At 43.2% G+C, this 26,917-nt stretch overlaps 1 protein-coding gene across 1 annotated transcript in view; it reads right to left on the bottom strand.

Moving 5' to 3' along the window:
- GCLC (glutamate-cysteine ligase catalytic subunit) overlaps positions 1-26,917 on the bottom strand; it is a 55,400-nt gene that overhangs the window by 26,674 nt on the left and 1,809 nt on the right. Inside the window, exons 2-3 of the mRNA XM_029059247.2 lie at positions 1,468-1,580; positions 576-758 (exon numbers count right to left, since the gene is read on the bottom strand). Coding sequence (XP_028915080.1) covers positions 576-758; positions 1,468-1,580 — 296 coding nt within the window. The remainder of the gene's footprint in view (positions 1-575; positions 759-1,467; positions 1,581-26,917) is intronic.

Genomic DNA, 26,917 nt, shown 5'->3' on the forward strand with positions numbered 1-26,917 from the left:
CGCAAAACTTCCCAAAACAGTTCATGTCTTCAAAATGGCCTTCACCATCCAGTACAAATAACAGATTTATTGGAGCAGCATAATTTATTGAATACAGAATGTAAATTTCTCCAGGGATTGAAATTCACTGTATCTACATTTAATCATTCTTCCTACACACCATAATGCACATCCAGCATAAAGAAGAAAAGCAGTCCCTTCCACTTTGCTTTGCTGCTTTTGTTGTTAGATGGTTAAACAATGCAACTGTTCTGACAAGGTAGGTCTCACACACTCGTGTTTTGTCATCTGGCATCAAGAGTTAAATGCTAAGCCTATTTTTTTTTATTTTTTATTTATTTATTTATTTATTTATTTATTTTTTTAACAGAGTGAGGTTTTTAAAACATTTGATCTTTAGAAGAAATAACAGTCATGTTCAGCAGTTGTGAGGTTTTTAAAACATTTGATTTTTAGAAGCAATAACAGTCATGTTCAACAGTTGCAGGCTCCCTACCTCTGCACTGTTTCAGTATCTAAAAATCAGGGAGGGGAAAGTTTCAAAAAACAACAAGGCATTTAATTTAGAGGCTAACCTAGGAAATGATGTAATAGTGCAGAGAGCTTCATTTTCTTTCATCACTGAGGAAGCCTCCAGCCGACGTTTTCTCATGTTGTCTTGAACTGTATTAAATTCAGACATTGTTCCTCCGTATGGCTGTCCAGGTGTCCCTTCTATCATATAACTTCCATACTCTGGTCTCCAAAGAGTAGGATGGCTACAGAAGGAAAAAGGTACTGCTTAAATTCCCTTAGTGATACCCGCTCAGTTTATCAAAAAACAAATATTTTTATAAAGCCAGAAAAAAAATGAAGCAAAAATCCACATTAATACCCACTCAAAAGTCACAGATCCTCAGTTTACGATAAAAGTAGATGTTTAAATATGCACAGCATTCATCTAACAACCCAAGCTGACCTTTAAAAACCCACATACCATATAATAAATAGTTTCAGCCTTTATTATGACAGTAGAATGTAAACCACTCTTATCTTCTGGATTGATTCATGGTATTGAGCACTAGTTGGTTTCCTAAAGTGACAGGAAGTGGTGTGGGGTGTGAGAAGGGAGGTAAGGAGGGAGCAGCATTGGGAGAGATAATCAGTAAAGGCTGGCCCAGGGACCTAGAATGACAGAGGCAGGAGCCCGATTTGATCAGGTTGGTCCTAGTCCCCCTGTGGTAGCACCCTGAAATTTTCCTCAGTTTGCCACTCCTGGGGAAGAAACAGAATGAATTTTGTGGGTTGGCCTGAGGCAAGCACAGGTGTTTCTGGTAACTAACCAACATCCTTAATGGCCTTAACTAGATTTTCAAAATCTAGAACAGCAACCTTTTAACCTTACTCCCTTACAGCACCAAATGGGTACTAAATACTCCTAACCGCTACTCTTAACCCCTTAAGGAATTTGGTTTTCAGTCTGCTTACTTTGGATTTGCCCTTTCCCCTTTTGCTTGCAGTGTCTCAAGGACTTCCTCTCCAGACAGAACCAAGCGCACTTTCTTGTTTATGTGATCAAAAGAGACTAACATGTATTCCACCTGTTGAAAATAAAAAGAAAACAAAAAAGGGTCAGATAAAGCAATTCACATTCTTCCTGCCTCAATAAATTCAAGTTAAGATGGAGCCCATGTGCATGTTCTGCAGTGAAGTTTCAGGGCAAGAGAGGCTGAAATTTGGCTGGTATGGACAAAACTACGATAGTGGAGTTTGGAACAACAGCTGCAGTATATACTATCACGAAACACTATTTCATTGACCTCAGAACAAGGGAAAGAGCAGGTAAAGTCTGAGGCTAAATTAACGACAGTGCACCTATAAACTGAATAAGACTGAAAGCTTTCTTATTCCTCAAATTATTTTTCGTACTTTAGTCTAGAAATGGAGAAACATACATATATGCGCAAGTTCAGAAAGTCAGTTTCAGGACTTGGGAGTCAGAGGTCATGGGCTCTAATCCCGGCTCTGCCGCTTGTCAGTTGTGTGACCGTGGGTAAGTCACTTCACTTCTCTGTGACTCAGTTAACTCATCTGTAAAATGGAGATGAAGACTGTGAGCCCCACATGGGACAACCTGATTAGCTTGTATCTATCCCAGTGCTTGGCACATAGTAAGTGCTTAACAAATACCAACATTATGACTTGTCCTTATCTCCCTAAAATTAATCACGCAGTGCTACTTCTACAAATAGTAAACTTTCAGTCAACGCTGATCCTCCCAAGGCACTGAGGAACATAACTTTAATCACAGTTGCTTCCCCTACCTGTGCTTTATTTTAATGTTTTATCTTTCCTTCTTAATTGTAAATTCCCTGAATACAGTATCGTGCCTACAATTCTATTGTACCTTCCCAACCACTTAGAACAGTGCTGGGTAGAGAGTAAGCCTTCAAATACTATTATCTGAATGAAGCAGGTAGAACTCCCAAGGGAATTTCTGATAAGCCTGATAAGTATGCCTCTTTGTAGAAATCAAAGTCTAGTTCAAAAAAACATTAAATGGTAATCTAACTTCAAATCTGTTACACCCAGGAGGCAGAGGACAGACTGATTGTTGTATTAGAAGAAATCATTCATCTCAGGAGCTCAGGTGGGTTTTTTTTGGTTAAACATTTATTCCAGAAAGTGTGTCCCCTCTTTCTGCAGCACTTATTTTGCAATTTGGAGAAACTGGGTACAAGAGGAATAATGCATTCACAAATAGCCATTGCAATGTGTGACAAGGCTTAATACAGATAAAAAGTTCTTCCTAAATGGATCATAACTGGAAAATTGAGAGGATGTTCTCAGAATCATTTGGATGAGCTGTTGCCACTACAGAATCAGGTATCAAGTGAGGCCTGAACTGGAGAGAAAATGAAGCTACAGCTATTGTGGTCCTACCAGTAGGTGATGATTGTGAGGTTAGAAAATTTTATAATCAACACATCAATCAGTGGTATTTATTGAGCACTTACTATGTGCAATGCAGTGTACTAAGTACTGGGGAAACTATAACAAAGTTGATAGCCATGATCCCTACTGAAGGGAAATTATATGAATAACGCAGGTCCAAAATATACACAAGTCAATTTTCTGGTGTGTGACTTGAAATATTTGATACTTAGAGACTAAAATTATGCATTAGAGTGAATTATTTGGATAACTTACATGAATAGGCCCATGCTATGGGTCTGATCAGTTAATTAAAAAAAGAGCTCAGGTTCTCTTGGCAAGTGTTAGGACACGAATGGGGGTCACAAGCTAGAAGTTCTACAAAGGCTAATACAGGTGCAGGGAATGGTCCTGTGAACTCACAGTGAGTTAGGAAGATTTGTCTAGCTTGTTCATTCTGAAAAATCTTACCTTTAAGGTTGATTAAAACATTGGCTAAAATTCAACCCAGGGACACAACATTTTAAAAGGAATGGTACAGAAGCAGAGTTAAGAAACTTAAGGCTGAAAAAAGTTTTATTTTAAGAATATCAGAGTAATAATAATAATAATGGTATTTGTTAAGCTTTCACTATGGGCCAGGAAATGTCCTAAGCACTGAGGTGGATATAAGCAAATTGGGTTGGACACAGTCCCTGTCCAACGCGGGGCTCACAGTCTCAATAATAATAGTAATAATAATAATAATAGTGGTATTTGTTAAGCACTTACTATTTGCCAAGATCCATACTAAGCACTTGGGTAGATACAAGATAATCAAGTCCCACATTGGGCCCACAGTCTAAGTAGCAGGGAGAACAGGTACTGAATCCCCATTTTGCAGATAAGGAAACTGAGGCATAGAGAGGTTAAATGACTTGCCTAAGGTCACACAGCAGGCAAGTAACCGTAGGATTAGAATCCAGGTACTCTGACTCCCAGGACAATGCTCTTTTCACAAGGCCATACTGCTTCTTATGGCCAAGTAGATCGCCAGTACTGACTTTAACAACATGAGCATTATTATTGGACCACACTAATGGTCTCTCCAGTCCAAGATCTAAAATAGCATTCTTGAAGAAGGGTGAGGGGGAAGGTGGGGCAAGGAAGGAGTGAAAGGTGAAAAAAACAAAAATAAGCTCCTCTAAGGGGTAGTAGTTCGGCTGTTTTGGCAGCTACTAATTAAATGATTCAGCAAAAATATAATCTCTTACTGTTAAAAAAAAAAGTCATGAGCATTTACAGGCAGCTGCCACGAAAAGAAGACTTTGGGCTTTATCTATATTCCCGCCAGAAATACAGTGATGGACCAAAAATATCCCTCGTAGAGGCAACCCCATAATTCATTCAATTGTATTTATTAAGTGCTTACTGTGTGCAGAGCACTGTCCTGAGCACTTGGAAAGTACAATTCGGCATGAGAGAGACAATTCCTACCCAGCCAACAGGCTCACAGTCTAGGAGGGGGGAGACAGACAACAAAACCAAAAAAGTAGACAGGCATCAATAGCATCAATATAAATAGAATTATATATATATATACACACATCATTAATAAAATAGAATATGTACACATATCTACACAAGTGCTGTGGGGCAGGGAGAGGGGTAGAGCATAGGAAGGGAGACGGGGTGATGGGAAGGAGAGGAGGAGAAGAGGAAAAGGGGGGTTCAGCCTGGGAAGGCCTCCTGAAGGAAGTGAGCTCTCAGGGCTTTGAAGGGGGGAAGTGTGCTAGTTTGGCAGATGTGAGAGGGAGGGCATTCAGGCCAAAGGTAGGACGTGGGCCAGGGGTCGACGGCGGGACAGGTGAGTCGACGGCGGGACAGGTGAGAACGAGGCACAATGAGGAGGTTAATAATAATGGTATTTGTTAAGCATTTACTATGTGCTAGGCACTGTACTAAGCACTGGGATGGATACAAGCATATTAGGTTAGACACAGTCCCTGTTCCCTGTGGGGCTTACAGTCTCAATCCCCATTTTACAGACAAGGTAACTGAGGCACAGAGGAACAAAGTGACTTGCCCAAGATCATACAGCAGACAAGTGATGAATCCAGGATTAGAACCCATGACCTTCTGCCTCCCACGCCCCTGCTCTATCCATTTCACCATGCTGCTTCTCTAATTCAGGGTGAAAAAGAGAAATATGATCCAGGGATGATGTGATTTAGGTAGCTCACCAACTCTGAAGTCCCACTCTGATCATGACCTCGCATATCCACCCTTTCTTCAAAACTGCTCTCCCCCTCCACCAGAGACCTCTGATCACCAAAACCCCTCTACTTAGCCCAGGCTATCAGGCCTTATTTGGACTATCAATCTATCATATTTACTGAAAATTTACTGTGAGCAGAGAACTGTATTAAGTGCTTAGGAGAGTACAATATAACAGAGCTCAGACACATTCCCTGCCCACAGTGAGCTTACGACCTAAAGCGGCTACCACTAGCCTCCAATCAATCAACAGCATTTTTTGAGCTGTGAGCTCAGAGAACACCGCATCAAGGTCTTAAGAGGGTACAATGGAATAAGCAGAAACCATTCCTACCCTCAAGGAGTTTATAGTCTAGCTGGGGAGGCAGACATTAAAATAAGTTATAGGAAGGAAAAATAATGAGATGCACTAATCCATGCTCTGCACTCTTCTCTGAATTCAAACCGCCCCCGGACTGTGAGCTCGTTGTGGACAGGGAATCTGTTCATTACGTGTTTACTCTTCCAAGCGTTTCATACAGGCTTTGCATACAGTAAGCGCTTAATATGACTAACTTGAGCCTTTGCCCCTCTGTTGATCTCGCATCAAACCCCTACGCCGGATCACCTCCACAGTACAGTTCCTCCACTCCTGGGCTTGTTCCACGAATTGCTACTGGCAGAACAGGCCAGGCTGACAATCTTCCTCGTCAAATCTCAAGCAATCAGTCCCCAAGAACTATTTAAAATCTTTAACGTCCTCCTTAACTCCCCAGTGCCCCCACCTTCTCTTTCTTGCCCCTGTTGACCTTGTCAATTACTTCAGTGACAAAACTGAAACCACCAGGTAAGGGCTCTCCAAAGAATCGTCCTCTCACCTCCTCCACTTTCACTCACCCCTACATCCTCTCACTCTTCCTTTTCTGTTATCTCACAAGAGATCTCCCACCTGCTTTCAAAAGTTAACTGCTCCCAACCTCAACACATCTCAGCTTCTTAAAAGCACTCGTGCCCTCTCTTCTCCCCTGCCTCCTCTCTGCCTTCAAACACACCAGGGTCACCCCTACCTAGCCTAACTGCACCAATAGCCATTGCCCCATTTCCCTCCTCCCATTCTGTCTAAACTCCCCAAACCCACGGCCTCCACTTCCCCTCCTCCAATCCTCTCTAGACCCTCTTGAATTTGGGACCCACCCTTTACTCCACTGAGACCTTTCTCTCTCTAAGATCAATAGCCTCCTTCTTGCCTAATCTAAACGGACTCTTCTCTGTACTAATTCTCTTCCACTTCTCATCTGGCCACGACACAGAACACCTCCTTCTCCAATATTATATTAATCTCTGCCTCCCCCTCTAGACTGTAAGCTTGTTGTGGGCAGGGAGCGTGTCTACCAGTTCAGTTGTATTGTCCTCTCCCAAGCATTTATATATCTGCAATTTATTTACATTAAATGTCTGTCTCCCCCGCTAGACTGTGAGCAGGAATGTGTGTTATACTCTCCCAAGCAATTAGTACAGTGCTTTGCACACAGTAAGCACTCAATAAATGTAACAATGAATCACTTGGTACAGTGCTCTACACACAGTAAGTCCTCAATATTTATTTTTGTGCTGTTCTTTCCCAAGTGCTCAGTACAGTGCTCTGTACACAGTAAGCCCTTAATAAATACAAGTGAATGAATGAAATATAGTCATCAATTAAGGGAGGATCAAAGGCTCATCCTACACATTATGCAATTTCCAGCTGCTGGAGATAGACAAAAGATTTGAATAGAAAAGTCAAACATGTAAACAGATACATAGCCACATCACTAAAGAAAATCAGAAGAGGAGAGAACATATCTTTGGTGTGGCTGAGCGAGGTCAACATTGTTAATAAGGCCCACTATAATAATAATAATAATAATGGTATGTCTTAAATGCTTACTATGTGCCAAGGACTGTTCTAAGCACTGGGGGAGATACATGGTAATCAAGTTGTCCCAGGTGGGGCTCACAGTCAATCCCCATTTTACAGATGAGGTAACTGAGGCCCAGATAAATTAAGACTTGCCCAAAAATCACACAGCTGACAAGTGGCAGAGCAGGGATTAGAACCCAGGACCTCTGACTCCCAAGCCTTTGCTCTTGCCACTAAGCCATGCTGCAAGTCCTAATCAACCACACTATAAACTCGTGGGTATGAAATTCTCTCTACCAACTCTGCTGTACTGTAGTCACTAAAGTATCGTACAGTGCTCTGCACAGTGAGCACTTGATAAATACCACTATTGACTAGGAAATAGTACAATCAGTTCTTCTATAAAGTATGTTTACACTACACATTTTGGAAAAAACGCTGCTAGAGAATTAGGGAGTACTCTTCCAACACACCGAGAAGCACTGTGAACTAGCAGATAATGCACGGGCCTGGGAGTCAGAAGAATCTGAGTTCTAATTCCAGCTCTCCTACCTGTCTGCTGATTGACCTTGAGCAATCCACTTCACTTCTCTGTGCTCCAGTTACCTCATCTGTAAAATGGGGATTAAGACTGTGAGCCCCATGTGGGACATGGACAGTGTTCAACCTGATTAGCATGAATCTGCCTCAGTGCTTAGTACAGTACCTGGCTCATTCATTCAATCGTATTTATTGAGCACTTACTGTGTGCAGGGGACTGTACTAAGCACTTGGAAAGTACAAAATTGGCACATAGCAAGCACTTAGCAAATACCATTAAAAAATGTGATGTAATGTTAGAAGACACGGTTGTGTGAATGCTCACTGGGTTGGGCTCCATCAAGATCATAATTCCCATATTATCAGAGAACTGATTGTACAGTATCAATAAAAATAAACTGAGAAGCAGCATGGCCTATTGGATAGAGCCTGGGCCTGGGAGTCAGAAGGACCTTATAATCCTGGCTCTGCCACTTGGTTGCCGTGTGATCTTGAGCAAGTCACTGCAATTCTCTGAGCCTCAGTTCTCTCATCTGTAAAATGGGGATTAAAACTGTGATCCCCATGTGGAACATGGACTGTGTCCAACCTGATTATGCTGTATCTATCCCAACCCTTAGTACTGTGACTGCCACATAGTAAGCACTTAAAAGATACCACTGGGGGGGTTGGGGGGGGGGGGGGGGGAAGTTTCACTGTAATTCAGTACTTTTCACCTTTTGCCATAACTATCAATTCATTTGTTTCAAGGTTTGCCATAGGAATATTGGGGCTCAGAGCTTCCCCCCCCCCCCAAAGGTTGGACGGAGTTTCCCCGTCCTCTAAAAATATTAGTTGGGAGAGGGAAAACCTCCCTTTATGATTTAATCAGAAGTCCCCAGAGCCCACTTACCTTAGGTGGCCAAGTAACTTGCATGCAGCATGTGGAAAGTTGAAATTAATACAAAACAATGAAAAGGAGTATATGACATTTAGTCAAATGTCAGTGGGGTATTTAGTTGAAATGAAATTAGAGCCATCACTCAAACTTTATCCAAGACTACCTTTTAATTAAAAAAAATTTTTACAGTCCCTTAAACCAACTAGGGTGGGATTCAGGACACACACGTAGTCTGGATTGGTTGGAGTCTTGATATTAGGAAGACAAGGAAAGCCCATTTTAGTCTGACTGTTTTGCTTGGTATTTGCAGACCTCCTAAATTCCATCATGTATCTCCAGAGGTCCATCAACTCTAGCATGAGAGACAGTGTGGGAAAACATAGACCCAGTATGCTTCTTGGACTTTAATCCCCCATGAGCTTAAAATCATTCCTTTGTAATAATAATGTTGGTATTTGTTAAGTGCTTACTATGTGCAGAGCACTGTTTTAAGCGCTGGGGTAGATACAGGGTAATCAGGTTGTCCCTCGTGAGGCTCACAGTCTTAATCCCCATTTTACAGATGAGGTAACTGAGGCATAGAAAAGTTAAGTGACTTGCCCACAGTCACATAGCTGACAAGTAGCGGAGCCGGGATTCAAACCTATGACCTCTGACGCCCAAGCCCATGCTCTTTCCACTGAGCCACGCTGCTTCTCTTATGACATTTAATAATGACAATAGTAATGATGATGGCATTTATTAAGCACTTACTACACTTCAAGTGCTGTTCTAAGTGCTGGGTAAAAACAAGCTAATTGGTTTGGACATGGTCTCTGTCCCACATGGGGCTCACAGTATGAATCTCCATTTTACAGATGAGGTAACTGAGGCACTGAAAAGTGAAGTGACTTGCCCAAGTGGTGGAACTGGGAATAGAACTCAGGTCCTTCTGAATCTCAGGCCCAGGCTCTATCCACTAGGCCATGCTGCTTCTCAATTTACTTTAAATTTACTAAATAAGCATAAAGACTGGGGTAGGTACAAAAAAGAAGACGGAAGTTTAGAGGCATGTTGCAGGCCTCTGGCTGACAATTATGATCCCTCTGTAGGCGCCTAATTTCTTACTGAGGATAACAGTTCAAAAGAATGAAAATCTAGCAGTGTGCTGACAACTCCTAGCTGGTTATGGTATTTATTAAGCATTTACGACATTCTGATCCACACAAAGTTGCACCCAACCCATACCTCATGGTGTTGGCAGCAAGAAAGTATTAGACCATCAGTGGGGACATTTTCTGACTAAAAAACCACTTAAGGTTCAGCAGGAATCTTGAAAATAATTGGCTAAAGTGAGTGAAGCTGCCTTGGCAAGCCATCAATGGCCACTTTTGAATGCCAAATCTTTAGTCGGGGCACTTTCCACTATGCTGTATCCCTACCCACCTACTTGCTTTTTGCCCCCACTTCCCCATGGGAAAATGGTAGGCAAGGATGAGCGTGAGGCTGAAGTCCTGCGATGATTTGGGAGATTTTGTTCTACGAAATGCTAATCAGGCAAAATCCTTCAAGAGGATCCCATTAAGGGGTGCTCCATAAAGAACTCCTGATCAGGTCTCTCCAAATTTTAAATTATCAAGTGCCAGACTTTCCATGCAGGGAACAGCACCTGGAAAGAGGGAGATGGGGCTTTGACCTGAGAGTCAAATGATGCAATCCATGAGCAGTAGTGCAGAGGTAGGCCAGCCAAGCTGGGCAGGGAAGGGGAACCAGTGTCCAACTCCCCACAGCATTGGGTACTACACACAAAAGGTAGCAGGAAAGCTGCACAGTGGGCAGGGAAGGGCAGGGGCAGAGGGGCCAGCTCTACATGTACACTGGATGAAAAGAGTCATCCCCCAACTGTGAATGGTCCAGAGCAGTGGTGGCATGGGGAAAAGGGTGTGTGTGTGTGGGGGGGGGTTGTGTTTATGTGTGTGTTGTTGGAAACAGAGAGGCAAGTGTGAAACAACAAACACCACACTGTTTTGCTACTCTGACACCTCTCCTCCTCCCTTCCCAGTGAACCACAAATTCTCATTCTCTCTCTCTCCTACTTCCACCACTCCCTCCCTTTTCTTTCCTCATCTGTTTAAATCGTATGATTGGCTTTTTGCACACCATTTAATCATAGTTTTCATTTGATTTGATTCTTCTGCATGAAAAGGTTGCAGTCCCCTGAACTACATCCCCATACCCAGAGGTTATCAGTGTGTGTTACACTAGAATGAAGGCTATCATCCACCACACTGAAAAAACTCAGTATCAGATCAGTTGAATCTCAGAACAACTATCTTCTGCAAATAATAACCTTCCCATTCCTTTTATTAATAAAAAAGTACTTCTCTCATAAGGAGGAACAATGTAATTTTAGCTTGACATCAACCTTCCCAGAACCAATGCTTTTGGTTTGGTCGGATTTCAAATACAGTTGTTTCAAACTGCAACTGGGCATCTTGTTGCCACACTGGATCTGTTATTTATGCATTCATAGTCTGGCATCTGTATTACACAGCAACTAGAGATAAACCCAGGGTAGAAAGGACATTGTTCAAATAAGGGTGGGGCTTACAACTCAAAGGCTTTAAAGCAACTTCAAAGGATGTGTACTTGGGGAAGAAGTATCTGTGCAGGTACAAAAGGATTCTTACTTGGTGCAGTAAGTGCTGAATAGCTCAAAACAAAAGCAAATCCTGGGCTTTTCAACAAATACTGAAGAGCACAAAAAATACATTTGAATGAACGGTCTGACTTCCTTTAAATTCTAGCCTACACTCAAACTTCAGTGTTGTTTGGCATTCAAAATAAATGACTAAACTGGGTCAAAACTTTTGAGAACCTGGTAAACATCTCATGTTTTAAGTACAAGGAAAACAGTTTTAGTATGTTTCCTGATACTGAATCAAAAGAACTTAGTCCAACAGAATGTAAGCAGACACAGCTTGTTCTATAGGTCAAGAGCTTTGCCAAGGTCACAAGCCGATCTTATCTCGATCTTGTCTATTCACCACCGCGCACAAATCCTGCCTCTGGCATGGAACTCCCTCCTTCTTCATATCCAAAAGACTATCACTCTTCTCAACCTTTAAAGCCCTGTTAAAAACACATCTCCTCCAAGAGGCCTTCTCCAACCTCCCTCATTCCCTCTTCTCCTGCTCTCTTCTGCGCTGCCCTTGCACTTAGATTTGCACCCTTTATTTACCCCCTCTCAGCCCCACAACACTCATGTACATTACCTATTTTATTTATTTATATTAGGGCCTGTCCCTCCTTCTAGACGGTAACGCTCGTTGTGGGCAGGGAAGGTGTCTACCAAGTGTTATATTCTACTCTCCCAAGTGCTTAATACAGTGCTCTGCACAGAGTAATTAATGGCATTTATTGAGCGCTTACTATGTGCAGAGCACTGTACTAAGCGCTTGGGAGTGTCCAATGCAACAGAGTTAGCAGACACTTTCCTTGCCCAGAACAAGCTTTCAGTCTAGGTGGGGGAAGAGGGGCATTAAAAGAAATCAATAAGTAACGAAGCCATGTTTGCTTACCCTTGGACTCCAGAAAGCCTCTGCTAACACCCTATAGCAAGCACGCACTAAATACCACTGAATGACTGAATCCTGTATCTCCTCCTGCTTCCAGGACATCTTCCTCTTGGATTTCCCATTGGCACAGTAAATGCAATAGGTACCAAAACAGAAATACTTAGCTTTCCCCCTAAACACACTCACCCTAATTTTTCCATTTCAGTTAACATTACCATATTTATGGTAATGAAGCAGTGAGTAAAGGAGTCAGAGGACCTGGGTTCTAATCCCCAATCTGCCACTTGTCTATGTGACCTTGGACAAGTCTTTTAACTTCTTTGGGCCTCAGTTCCCTCATCTGCAAAATGGGGATCCAATACCTGTTCTCCCTTCTACTTAGTCTGTAAGTCCCATGCTGGACCTGATCATCTTGAAGCTACTCCAGCGCTTAGTGCAATGCTTAATACTCATTCCTTTGGATAACTCATTCGCTCCCACAGATTCAGCTACTCCCTGTATGCAGATGATACCCAAATCTACATCTCCTCCCCTAATCTCTCTCCCTACAGGCTTGCGTCGTCCTCTTCCCTTCAAGAGGTCTCTACTTGGATGAACTCAAACATGTCCAAAACAGAGCTCCCTATCTTTCCACCCAAACCCTGTCCTCTCCCAAACTTTCTCCTCACTGTAGATGGCACTACCATCCTTCCCGTCTCACGAGCCTGTAACCTTGGCGTTATCCTTGATACCTCTCTCTCATTCAACCCACATATTCAATCTGTCACCAAATCCTGTCGGTGTCACCTTCACAACATAGCTAAAATCTGCCCTTTCCTCTACAACCAAACCGCTGCCACGTTAATACAATCTCTCATCCTATCCCACCTAGATTACTGCATCAGCCTCCTTGCTGACCTCTCAACCTGCTGCCTCCCCTCATTCCAGTTCATACTTCACTCCACTGCTTGGAGCCATGAGAAGCAGCATGGCTCAGTGGGAAGAGCCCAGGCTTGGGAGTCAGAGGTCATGAGTTCTAGTCCCGGCTCTGCCACTTGTCAGCTGTGTGACTTTGGGCAAGTCACTTCACTTCTCTGTGCCTCAGTTACCTCATCTGTAAAATGGGGATGAAGACTGTGAGCCCTACGTGGGACAATCTGATTAGTTTGTGTCTACCCCAGCGCTTAGAACAGTGCTTGGCACATAGTAAGCACTTAACAAATACCAACATTATTATTATTATTATCTTTCTACAGAAACGTGTTCAAGATATGTCACCAACCTCCTCAAAAGTCTCCAGTGGTTGCCCAACCACCTCGGTATCAAACAAAAACTCCTCAGTTTTGGCTTTAAAGCTGTCCATCACCTCGCCCCCTCTGACCTCACCTCACTTCTCTCTTTCTGCAACCCAGCCAGCACACTTTGCTCCTCTGGTGCTAACCTCACTCTAGGCTTCAAGGCTCTACATCACCTTGCCCCTTCCTACCTCTCCTCCCTTCTCTTTCTACCGCTCACCCCGCACGCTCCGCTCCTCTACCGCCCACCTCCTCACCGTCCCTTGGCCGCGCCTATCCCGCCATCGACCCCCGGGCCACGTCCTCCCGGTCCTGGAACGCCCTCCCTCCTCACCTCCGCCAAACTGATTCTCTTCCCCTCTTCAAAACCCTACTTAAAACTCACCTCCTCCAAGAGGCCTTCCCAGACTGAGCTCCTCTTCTCCCTCTACTCCCTCTACCACCCCCCCTTCACCTCTCCGCAGCTTAACCCTCTTTTCCCCCCATTTCCCTCTGCTCCTCCTCCTCTCCCTTCCCATCCCTTCAGCACTGTACTCATCTGCTCAACTGTATATATTACCCTATTTATTTTGTTAATGAAATGTACATCGCCTTGATTCTATTTAGTTGCCATTGTTTTTAGGAGATGTTCTTCCCCTTGACTCTATTTATTGCCATTGTTCTTGTCTGTCCGTCTCCCCCGATTAGACTGTAAGCCCATCAAACGGCAGGGACTATATCTGTTGCCGACTTGTTCATTCCAAGCGCTTAGTATAGTGCTCTGCACATAGTAAGTGCTCAATAAATACTATAAATACTATTGAATAAACCTTCTCACTGTGCCTCCATTTCCCCTGTCTCACCGCTGACCCCTTGCCCATGTCCTACCTCTGGCCTGGAATGCCCTCCCTCCTCAAATCCGCCAGTTACCCTCTCCTACTTCAAAGCCTTACTGAAGGCACATCTCCTCCAAGAGGTCTTCCCAAAATAAGTCCCACCCTTCCTCATGTCTCACTCCCTTCTGCTTCACCCAGACCTGCTCCCTTTGATCTTCCACCTACTCTGAGCACCACACCCTTACGTACATATCTGTAATTTTATTTCTATTGATGTCTATTTATTTGTATGATATCTGTCTCCCCACCTCTAGACTACGAGCTCACTGTGGGCAGGGATTGTCAGTTTACTGTCATATTGTGCTTTCCAAAGCGCTTATTACTGGACTCAGCACGCAGTAAGCGCTTAATACGATTGAATGAAAATAGTAAGCGCATGGCACAGTGGATCCAGCATGGGCCTGTGAGTCAAAAGGTCATGCGTTCTAGTCCTGGCCATGCCCCTCATCTGCTGTGTCACCTTGGGCAAGTCACTTCACTTCTCTGTGCCTCAGTTACCTTATCTGTAAACTGGGGATGAAGACTGCGAGCCCTAAATGGGACAGGGACTGTGTCCAACCTGAGTTGCTTGTATCCACCCCGGTGCTTAGTACAGTGCCTGGCAGGTAAGTGCTTAAATACCATAATTATTAAATACCACAACTACATTCCCTATCCCCAAAGCTGCAATCCCAGTGTCATCCTCAACCTCTCGCTGCCCTTTAAATGTGCATCTTCTATCCACTGTCAAATCCTCTCCTGGATCTGTCTTTTCATTCCCGTTATAAGCTCTAATTATACTGTGGGAAGACAACTGTATTAACCTCCTCACTAGTCTCCCTGCCTCCAGCCTCTCCACCTTCCCATATAAACTATATACTGTTGCTCAAGTCATCTAAGTGTTGCTTGGCAAATACCTCTCCAGTCCTCAAGTTCTACCACTGGCTCCCTGTGCTCTTTCACATCAAAAATTTACATATGCCTTCATGGCTCTCCACCAATTCACCCCACCTTTCATATCTCCCCTTCACTCATTACTCCCCTCCCTCACTCCTCAAGATAACTTTCTAACTGTGCCTTCGCTCGCAGTTCTCCCGCCTCCGTCCCCTAGTTCATACTGCTCACCAGTCGCGGAACTTCCTCAAGTCAGACAGACCACAGACCTCCTCCATATTCAAAGTCCTTCTGAAATTCTACCTCCTCCAGGAAGTCTCCCAGCATTCCAAGTCATATAAACTTCAGTCATCTCTTGCACTTTATGTTCTTAATTAGTGCACTGGTGTTTATTGTGTGCCCACTCGGTGCCGTGCACTGAACCAGGCACTTGAAAAGTACAAAATAAAGAAGCGCACATTCCTGGTTTGGAAGGAGCTGACACTCTTTTGGGGGAGCAGACATAAAAATACTTAAATAAGAGGAATCACATAAATAATCGAATATACAAGTGAATAAACATATACAAAAGTGCTGAAGATGGATAGAAGCTGGAACTCCTCAAATCTTTGGTATATATGTACATACAAACCCACACACTCCACCAAACTCTTGCCCACCATCCTGCCTCTAGTCTGGAACGACCACCCTCTTCATATCTGACAGACCATCACTCTTCCCACCTTCAAAGCCTATGGAAGGCACATCTCCAAGAGGCTTTCCCTAATTAAGCCCTCATTTCCTCTTCTCCCACTCCCTTCTGCATCGACCTTGTACTTGAATTTGCACACTTTATTCACCGCTCAGCCCCTCAGCACCTCTGCACAGTTCTGCAATCCCCCCTCTAGACTGTAAACTCATTGTGGGCAGCGAACGTATCTCCCAACTCTGTTATATCATAAGCTCCCAAGCGCTTAGTACAGTGCTCTGCCCACAGTAAGTACTCGAGAAATATGATTTATTTTGGTGACTACTTGTAAATACCGTTCCATCTTTCTTAACAGACAGCGTAAGCTTTCTGTGGCTAGGAAACATGCGACCATTGAATACGCCAGGTGTTTAGTAATGTCTAGGACAGTGGATTGCAACCGGTGGATGCTATTACTACTGGAGTCCTTTAGCGACCATATTGCTATGGAGGGCAGAAGGCAACCAGCCTATTAGTGACCCCGTGATTGAAGGAAGTACATTTCTACTTCCATTGCAGGATTTCACAGGAAGAGGAGGGAGGCTATGAATCCCCAAGCAGTTCAAGGGGATACACTGCTCAGAGAAATATTTCATTTTGAATCTGACTGAACACTTTCCATTCTGCAGAGCAAAGAGGTTGTGGGGAGTCCCCAAAGCACTTTGGAGTCAAGTAGGTTTCCAGATTTTAGCTGGCAGAATACTATAGGCCACTATGAAAAGTACTCAGTTAAGACACTGATAACATGGCCATATTCTCACCTCATTCAATCTATGGTATTTACTGAGAGCTTACTGTGAGCAGAACACTGTCCTAAGCGCTTGGGAGGTTACAACACAAGAGTTGGTAGATGATTTCCCTGTCCACAAGGAGTTTGGGAACCAAATGTTATATTTCACTGAGCAGTTCAGCTATGTGAAATTGAGAGGGGTGCTTGCATAACAACTAAATAATTCTCGAAAAGTTGATCTTAAAATAGTATCATTTTTCCAACAAGTATTGGAAGAATTTAGGTTAGGTCTTTATATAAGAAAAACACAGAAAAATGAGTTATTGGAGGATGTTATTATTTCAGAGTTTGGACAAATAGGTTGAATTTCTAAGAAATGAGGGTAATTTCACCTTCTTGACTGGTTAAAAAAAGATACAATGACAGAAATTTGGCAAACTCAGAAGCAGCTATTGGTGTACACTGAAGCACCTCAACAATGCAAACTGCCCAGTTTACCAACGCTTCACTTTGCAAGTCCATTCCCAACCTGGTTGGGATCACCTCTGGTTCTAACTTTTTGGAAGGTGACTTTCATCAGAGCCCCACACTCTTCGATATACAACTTTTAGAATCACAGCCATGTACCCATTACTATTGCTGAGGAAGAGAGCCCATAACAAAAGGAAAAGTTTTTTGGGGGACCTTTCATTCATTCAATCGTATTTGAGCACTTACTGTGTGCAGAGCACTGGACTAAACGTTTAGGAAAGTACAACAATAAAGAGAGAGAATCCCTGCCCACAACATGCTCACAGTCTACAGCGGGTAGAAAGGCATCAAATAAATAAAATTACAGATATATACATAAGTTCTGTGGAGCTGGGAGGGTGAGGGGAGAGCAAAGGGAGTCAGTCAGGGTGACGTGGAAGATGAGGAAAAGTGGAGCTTAGTCTGGGAAGGCCTCTTGGAGGAGAAGTGCCTTCAGTACAGCTTTGAAGAGGGGTGCAGGGGAGAGTAGTTGTCTGGTGGATTGGAGGAGGGAAGGCGTTCCAGGCCAGAGGTAGGATGTGGGCCAGTGGCTGGCTTCTCACAGTGCCTCAATCTTTCCTGGACCTTCTTCCTCTTCCATTTTCCTTATGCTTAATGACCGACAGTATTTCCTGTGTGAGCACACTACCACACCCCAAACACAGCACCTATTAGATTAAAAAAAGCCACCCTGGGTGTGTTGAGGCACTCCCTTTGCACCTTGTATCTCAAGCAAAACACAAGTTGAGCAGCTAATGGCCCATATAGTATAAGTATATTCTTGGAAGGTGCTCTTGTTCAAGATTAAGTGTCAGCTGAAGGGACGAATGAGCCAGAAATAAATAAAATGCTCTACACGCTTGGCATTTAGACTATACAAGTGAGCCGCTAAAAAAGGACGAACCAAATTATCCGGCAAGGAACAGAGAAGGGAAATAAGAAAGGAAGACTACACCTAAACAAGCTAGGTTGGCTCCAGAAAAGTGACACAAAACTTGCAGGCATGAGTTTGAATCAATCTGTGGTATTTATTGAGCGCTTACTGTAGGCAGAGCACTAAGTGCTTGGGAAAGTACATATTACAGAATTGGTAGACACGTTCCTTGCCTATCAGAAGCTTACAGATTAGAGAAATGAAGAAATGTTATTCAAGTAATATCAATGATCAACAGATGTACTTCTTGGGAAGCCCGGTTGAATAAACACACATAATACTAAAGTATAAATTTTGGGAGTCACATAAGACCAGAGATTCACAGCAAGCTCTGCCAAGGTATCGACTAGGAATCTAGTACAAACTTGTCACAGCATCTCTACATCCTCTTTTAAAAATGTGCCAGATAATAGCAGTTTAAGTCATCCAACAAAAACATCATACCATTGGAAGGATAATGTAGATCACACTGAACAGGAATTTAACATTTTTATTTAAAGTATGCATTGGCCTTTCAGAACTCTGTTGGCACAAACCCCGACATTTGAATTAAATACTGTCAATGTCAGAAGTTCAAAAGGATGAATTACTAGTATACAAAGCTGCGATCTGATATTGTATCTGGCAATGGTGCATGAACTTTACAAAGTCTGCATATCTATCAAGTGAAATCAGCTGTTGATTTTAATGATTTTAAAAAAAACCCCTCTTGCATTTGCCAACAGGGATGTCTTTTTCAAAGGCTTTGCTTGCCTGTGTAAGCTTATGTCAAAGCTGTTCAGTGCAACTGTTACACTTATAAGGGTGTATCCAGCTATCAGAATGTTCACTGTGCATATTCTTTATTTAAGGTCTGCCTCCACCTGTAGATTGTAAACTTCTGTGGGGACAGAATGCATCTACCAACTCTGCAGTACTGTTCTCTCAAGCGCTTAGTACAGTGCTCTGAGCACAATAGTGCTCAATAAATACCATTGATTGAGCATGATTTTGAGTCTTGGCATTTCACTAATAAAACCTACTTTACAGGCTGTTCACCCATAGTCCCGCTTATCTACTTAACAGTTTAAGATGAATCAAAACAAAATTTTTAGTACACAATTTTATCCTAAAATGTTTTTCTACCATTCCACATTTCCACTAACTTTCGGCACCATCCCCTCCTCCTCCATACCTTATCTCACCTTGGCTTCACGGACTCTGTCCTCTCCTGGTTCTCCTCTTACCTCTCTGGCCGATCATTCTCGGTCTCCTACGCTGGAGCCTCCTCCCCCTCCCATCCTTTAACTGTTGGAGTTCCTCAAGGGTCAGTTCTTGGCCCTCTTCTGTTCTCCATTTACACTCACTCCCTCGGTAAACTCATCCGCTCTCACGGCCTTGACTACCATCTCTACGCAGATGACACGCAGATCTACATCTCCGCCCCGTCCTCTCCCCCTCCCTTCAGGCTCGCATCTCCTCCCGCCTCCGGGACGTCTCCACCTGGATGTTGGCCCGCCACCTAAAACTCAACATGAGCAAGACTGAGCTCCTCATCTTCCCTCCCAAACCCGGTCCTCTCCCAGACTTCTCCATCACCGTGGATGGCACGACCATCCTTCCCGTCCCGCAGGCCCGCAATCTCGGTGTCATCCTTGACTCGTCCCTCTCGTTCACCCCACACATCCTATCCGTTACCAAGACCTGCCGGTTTCACCTCTACAATATCGCCAAGATCCGCCCTTTCCTCTCCACCCAAACGGCTACCTTACTATTACGGGCTCTCGTTATATCCCGGCTAGACTACCGTGTCAGCCTTCTCTCTGACCTCCCTTCCTCCTCTCTCGCCCCGCTCCGGTCTATTCTTCACTCCGCTGCCCGGCTCATCTTCCTGCAGAAACGATCTGGGCATGTCACTCCCCTTCTTAAACAACTCCAGTGGTTGCCTATCGACCTCCGCTCCAAACAAAAACTCCTCACTCTAGGCTTCAAGGCTCTCCATCACCTTGCCCCTTCCTACCTCTCCTCCCTTCTCTCTTTCTACCGCCCACCCCGCATGCTCCGCTCCTCTGCCGCCCACCTCCTCGCAGTGCCTCGGTCTCGCCTATCCCGCCGTCGACCCCTGGGTCACGTCCTCCCGCGGTCCTGGAACGCCCTCCCTCCTCACCTCCGCCAAACTGATTCTCTTTCCCTCTTCAAAACCTTACTTAAAAATCACCTCCTCCTAGAGGCGTTCCCAGACTGAGCTCCTCTTCCCCCTCTACTCCCTCTGCCATCCCCCCTTTACCTCTCCGCAGCTAAAGCCTCATTTTCCCCTTTTCCCTCTGCTCCTCCACCTCTCTCTTCCCATCCCCACAGCACTGTACTCATCCGCTCAACTGTATATATTTTCGTTACCCTATTTATTTTGTTAATGAATTGTACATCGCCTTGATTCTATTTAGTTGCCATTGTTTTTACGAGATGTTCTTCCCCTTGACGCTGTTTAGTGCCATTGTTCTTGTCTGTCCGTCTCCCCCGATTAGACTGTAAGCCCGTCAAACGGCAGGGACTGTCTCTATCTGTTGCCGACTTGTTCATCCCAAGCACTTAGTACAGTGCTCTGCACATAGTAAGCGCTCAATAAATACTATTGAATGAAAAGAATCCATGGCTTGTCATTTAAATACCAATCCTGTTCTTCCCTTGCCTGCGTCCGAAGCTGCGGTCGATTAAGTGGCATCAAACAACTACTTTAGAAAGCTCATAAGGTCCATTTCAAGAACTGTACTTCCTAATACATCTTCTCCCTTGATGCTCATTCATTCATTCAATGGCATTTACTGAACGCTTACTGTGTGCAGAGTCCTGGACTAAGCACTCGGAAAGTACGTCCCGCGACATACTATCGCCGTCTATTACCGTCCTAACACCCCAGTTCCCAGTCTTTCTTCCCACGGATATCAGGATTGCTAGACATTCCTCAGAGTATGTAATTCAATTCCTAGTCTTACTCCCTACACTGCAATCTGTCCCTCTCTGATCATTCCTAAATCATATTGTCCAGCAATGATCAATGGTTCTATTACCAGTGACTTAGCTGGTAAGCTTCTTCTCCACCACCCCACATTTCTGTATACCCTCTTAATAATGTTGGTATTTGTTAAGCGCTTACTATGTGCAGAGCACTGTTCTAAGCGCTGGGTTAGTTACAGGGTAATCAGGTTGCCCCAAGTGAGGCTCACAGTTAATCCCCATTTTACAGATGAGGTAACTGAGGCACAGAGAAGTTAAGTGACTTGCCCACGGTCACACAGCTGACAAGTGGCAGAGCCGGGATTCGAACCCATGACCTCTGACTCCCAAGCCCGGGTTCTTTCCACTGAGCTACGCTGCTTCTCATCCTATACACCCAACCCGCTCACACCCGGTAGACAGATTGACTGACCAATGGTAAGGGGACCAACACACAGTAATTCTTGGGAAGGTCAGATTGCTTCAAGTTCATTGCTAGGAAAGATTCAAAAGGGAATCCTCTTCATGCATTACTTTTTCCTGGAAAACTATTAAAATACCAAAATGAAAGTATCTAGGGAGTAAATAGGAAGCTCCATTAAAAACCAACATCAAAAGCAACCACCCAACTCCACTATCCAAATTTTCACTCTTCAACCTATATGTACATGACATATATGACATGTACATTCTTATTCTGAATTCTTTGCAAACTTTTTGGAAATGTCCAAATGCACTTTGCAAGGCCTAAAGAAGCAATGTGGCTTAGTGGAGAGAGCCCAGAGTCAAAGTCTGCTGTATGACCTTGTGCAAGTCACTTTACTTCTCTTGCACCTCAGTTACCAGTTACTCAATTATCAGATTAAGACTGTGAGCCCCACATGGGATAACCTGATTATCTTGTATCTACCCCAGCACTTAGAACAGTGCTTGGCACACAGTAAGTGCTTAAAAAAATACCATCATTATCATTAGAAAACTCATGCAGTTATTTCTCTCTATATAATACCCCATTGGCCTATGTTTTTCTGGGTTTTAATATAAATTTTCATTGCAGTTCTAGCATCAGTTTAAACATCCAGAGCTGCTGTTAAAACTAGTCTACCTCCCTTTAGTGCAAGAGTTTTCAACCTGTTAAACCACCAAGTAAGTTAGTTCAACACAATCAATCTAGAGACCGAAGACATAAGGCTGAAACTTGTTGGGGTCAGATGAGACAGAATCAACAAGGAAACTACCCACCAACCTCGGCCCTACTTCATCTGGTAGTGGGAAGCTTCTTCAGCCTACTGCCAGCAACGCACCGACATCAGATCCACGACTGCTCGGTCTGAATAAGGTTGATGTATTGATGCATCTAGTCACATGAAAAAACATTTTCTGCAAGGTTGTTCCCCTTTAATTTTGTTGATCCCTTAGACTGAGCTCCTTGAAGGCGTGAATCGTGTCTACTAAATATATAGTACTATCCCAAATCCTTGACAGTGCTAGATTGATTGATTGCTATGTACACAGCAAGCACTCAATACACCCCCATCAAATCAATTTTCGGGCACAAATTTCCCTGCTAGCTTCAGAATCGCTTTTTATATACAAAGTATTTAAAAGCAGGCTAGGTCAGCTCCCAACCACCAGAATGATTGAGGAACTCCTACAACTCCAAACAACACTCCCTGGCTCCAGAACAGGCCCCAGGTACCCCCTTCTTTTCCCTGCAATCCGAATCTGGTCCCAGTCTGCACAGTCAACTCATGTGGAGCTCAATGTTTTGGCTGAAACTGGGATGTGTGTTTATTACTTTGTCGTTGTAGTTACTGAGCTCAGTCTCTAACTGTAGGCAGCACTACCCCAAAACCATTAGAGGCAGAGTATCTGTCCTAGACTTAAAGTTCCTTGGGACTATTTTGTGAGCTCACTTAGTAAGCTTTGTTGGTAACTAGCAAACCAGTCTCATGAAGACAAAAATTAAGCTGCGGAATCAGTCTGTATGTAGAAATGAGTTTAAAAGAGTATGAAAAGAGGGGAGCCAAAATGTAGTAACTGAAAGAAAATAGCATTTTTTAAACCTATAATAATACTTATTAAACTACTTCAAAAATATCACAAGAATAACGGCTATCTTTCTATCCATCAATGATATTTACTGGGTGCAGACCACTCTACTAGGCACTTGGGAGGGTACCCTTTAACAGAGTTGATCCTTGCCCACAAAGAGTTGACAGCTTGGAGGGGGAGATAAAATAGATTACAGATAGGCAAAATGACAGAATATAAGTACACTGTGGAACGGAATATAAAAGTGCCTAAGGGATACAAACCCAATTGCCTATGCGGTGCAGGAGGGTGAACAGGGGAAATGAGGGCTTGGTCATGGAAGGCCTCTTGGAGGAGATGGGATCTTTTTTTTTTTAGGAGGGTTTGGAAGATGGAGGAGTGATGGAATATGAATGGGGATAGAGTTCCAGTCCAGAGGGAGGGCATGCTGTACTAGGTACATGGATATAATAATTATGAGAAGCAGCATGGCTCAGTGGAAAGAGCACGGGCTTGGGAGTCAGAGGTCATGGGTTCGAATTCCGGATCTGCCACTTGTCAGCTGGGTGACTGTGGGCAAGTCACTTCACTTCTCGGGGCCTCAGTGACCTCATCTGTAAAATGGGGATTAAGACTGTGAGCCTCACGAGGGACCACCTGATTACCCTGTATCTACCCTAGCGCTTAGAACAGTGCTCTGCACATAGTAAGCGCTTAACAAATACCAACATTATTATAATAAGATATTCTTTTAACACATGGTCCTTGTTCCATAATGCAAAAGCGATTTGAGAAATCAATCATCGGCATTTGAGTGCATACAGTGTGCAGAGCACTGCACGAAGCACTTGGCAGAGTAATCTACATCAGAGCCAGCAGACAAGTTCCCTGTCCACAAAGAGCTGACAGTCTAGAGGGGAGAATCTAAAATTCTATACATAATGCCTCAATTAAAAATACCAAAGTAAACATCAAAAGTAAACATCAATGGAAAAAAGAATTATGCAGTGAACATCTTTCACCTGTTTATCTCCCAAGGAGCCCTTATGAGAGATGTAGTTTCAAAGACAAGGATACCTATCCCTGGGAAAATAAGTTACCAATTAACAGATGAATTAAGATTAATTATTTCTAACTTGCCTAGAGATGAAAGATTCTATAAACCCACTGTTAATACGAAACTGTTCTCCATCTCTTCCAATAAAAAAAACTGGGTGGAACTTGAGGAAACTGGATGATATTTTTGCAGTTATTGAAATGTGGGCGACAAATCACGATGGTTGGAAGAAATATTTAAAAAGAAAAAAAAACACAACAACAGCAGTGGGCAATGTAGCATTGCTGAGGGCTTGTGACAGACAGGCTGGATCTGAAGACCATCAGCTTCTGTTGTACTTCCCCAAGCACTTAGCTCACTGCAGTGCATCCAAAGGACACAAATACTATTACTATTAGCAATCAAAAGCAGGTGGCTCTTTAGAGCAGGTTTTTCAAATGACCAAGATAGCAATAGGGAGAATCACTGTAAACTCGGTAAGGGCTAGGGAATGCACACATCTGTTATAATGGACTTTCCCAAGCCCTTAACATAGTGTTCTGCACACAGTATGCACTCAAATATGACAGATAATCATAACCATAATTGTGGTATTTGTTAAGCACTTAACTTGTACCAAGTACTGTGCTAAACCTTGGGGTAGATACAATGTAATCAGGTTGGACACAGACCCTCTTTTCACATATGAGACTCACAGTCTCGAGGCCCATTTTACAGATGTGGTAACTGAGGCACAAAGAGGTGAAGTGACTTGCTCAAGGTCACACAGCAGACATGTAGCAGAAGCAGGATTAGAATCCACATCCTCTGACACTGAGGCCTGTGCTCTTTCCACTAGGCCAAGCTGATTTATTCAACCCCCACTCACTGCCCACTGTACTTTGTACATATCGGTAATTTATTTCTATTAATGCCTGTCTGCCCCTCTAGAATGTAAGCTTGTTGTGGGCAGGGAATGTGTCTTGTTATTATTTTGGACTTACCCAACTGCTTAGTACAGTGCTTTGCACAAAGTGCTCAGTGAATACGATTGATTGACCAAAGACTGCAATAGAAAGTGCCACAGTAAAGGATAGTCCCTTCATCTACTTTATGAGGACACAGCACGGAAGGGATTGTCGGTGGGGCACTGGTCCTTTCCTTCAGAGGTAAAATTCTACCATCTCTATAAGCATCAACTTTAAATGCAAGGATACCTGGATATCTTAGTGGCATGCAGGAGAGAATGCCCTCCCCCCAAATTTCCTAACCCTCAAAAGACAATTCAACTCTGCCAGTTCAAAAGTGACAAGCTTTTTGCATAAATGATGGGCTCCATTTTTTTAAAGCTTAAAATGATAGTCTTGTGCCCTTTTCTTCAGACTACATTGTCGTCAACTACTTTCACAGCTATAGTGCTGAAAAGATAAAGTGTGAGCTCTTGGTTCTTTCTGTAAGAGCAAGGAAAATTAACCAGGACTTCTCGTGAAACCATTTTTCAAGAAGACACAGCTTAGAAAAACTTCCAATAAATATAAAAGTAAAAGCTCCTGTCAAGATCATCATAACATTCCTGACCTGAATCTGTGTGGGAGAAGTATTTTGAGGGAACTGTGACAAACTACTTGAGGTCCCTGCGGTATGCCAAGGGGCCAGTTCTCAGTTCCAATTCCATTACAATAACTAAGAGTAGAATTCATATTTTCACATTAAAATAATCTATATACGAGTCTTTAAACTCACTTCAGATTATAGGAACATTCAAATTTAACACAACTCGCTCATCTTCCCTCCCTCACCAAGGGGTGCATTTTGAGGTCCATTTGTTTTTTTAAGTGATGACGATTATGGCATTTATAAGCACTTACTAGGTATTAAACACTAAGCACTGGGGTGGATACAAACTAATCAGGTCGGAGACGAATTGAGGTTAGGGTTGTTTGGGAGATTCATGTGGAAATAAACCTAAGCTTAATATTTAGTTAAGACATTTTATGTCTATACTTTACTTCAGCTAGCTGCATTACAAATATCCAGCACAATCCCAAATTAAAATATATCAGACTTCTTTTGTTCTACTCAGAAAAAAAGATGACAGCTCTTCTAGGTCATTTATTAAGAAAACAATATCTGGATGATATATTTATACAACAAACCATTATCCTTTTCAAGAATAATTAGAAGAGTAACTCCAACCAAAGCTAAGGTTTCTCGACAAGGCAGATATTCAAAACCTTCCAGTCGGTAAGGCGAGAATAATTCTCATCCACAAATACCTAAAGTTAAAAGAAGAATGAAGTTTGGCTTAAAAAACTCACTCCACTGTTGGCTACTTTTGACTGACGTGAACATGTCACAAAAGCCAAAATAGACCTAATGGAAAAGGCTAGAGTGTGTACACATTTTAGAGTCAAACTTAGCTACTTGATAAATCATTCTTCTGCAATATGCAAACCTGCACTGTGACTTTGCTACTAGTTTATTTACATTTTAAGACAAATCAGGAGGAAACCTCATAAAAAAACAAGTTCCCTAGAAGGTCCTGATATACTGAATGGCTCCCTGGGCCAACATGCAAACCTGCACTGTGACTTCGCTACTAGTTTATTTACATTCTAAGACAAAACAGGAGGAAACCTCATTAAAAAAAAAGTTCCCTAGAAGGGCATGATATACTGAATGGCTCCCCGGGAACACTACTGAAACTATTACAGGGGAAAATGAGTAGGGGCTTAGTAGTATGCCCAGAAATAGATGTTGGGGCATCTGAATAAAGTTCAGCAAGGATTCCTGAGCCAGCGAGCCAGTCGACAATGCAAAAACTGAACACTCTCTAGGATGCTGCTCTCCTCTCTAGTTGCAGAGGAGTAAAAGAAGCCCCGGGGAATTTCAGGAAAGCTACTGATGGGAGAGAAATGAATGCAAG

Source organism: Ornithorhynchus anatinus, chromosome 1 (genome assembly GCF_004115215.2).
Source record: "Ornithorhynchus anatinus isolate Pmale09 chromosome 1, mOrnAna1.pri.v4, whole genome shotgun sequence".
NCBI lineage: Eukaryota > Metazoa > Chordata > Mammalia > Monotremata > Ornithorhynchidae > Ornithorhynchus > Ornithorhynchus anatinus.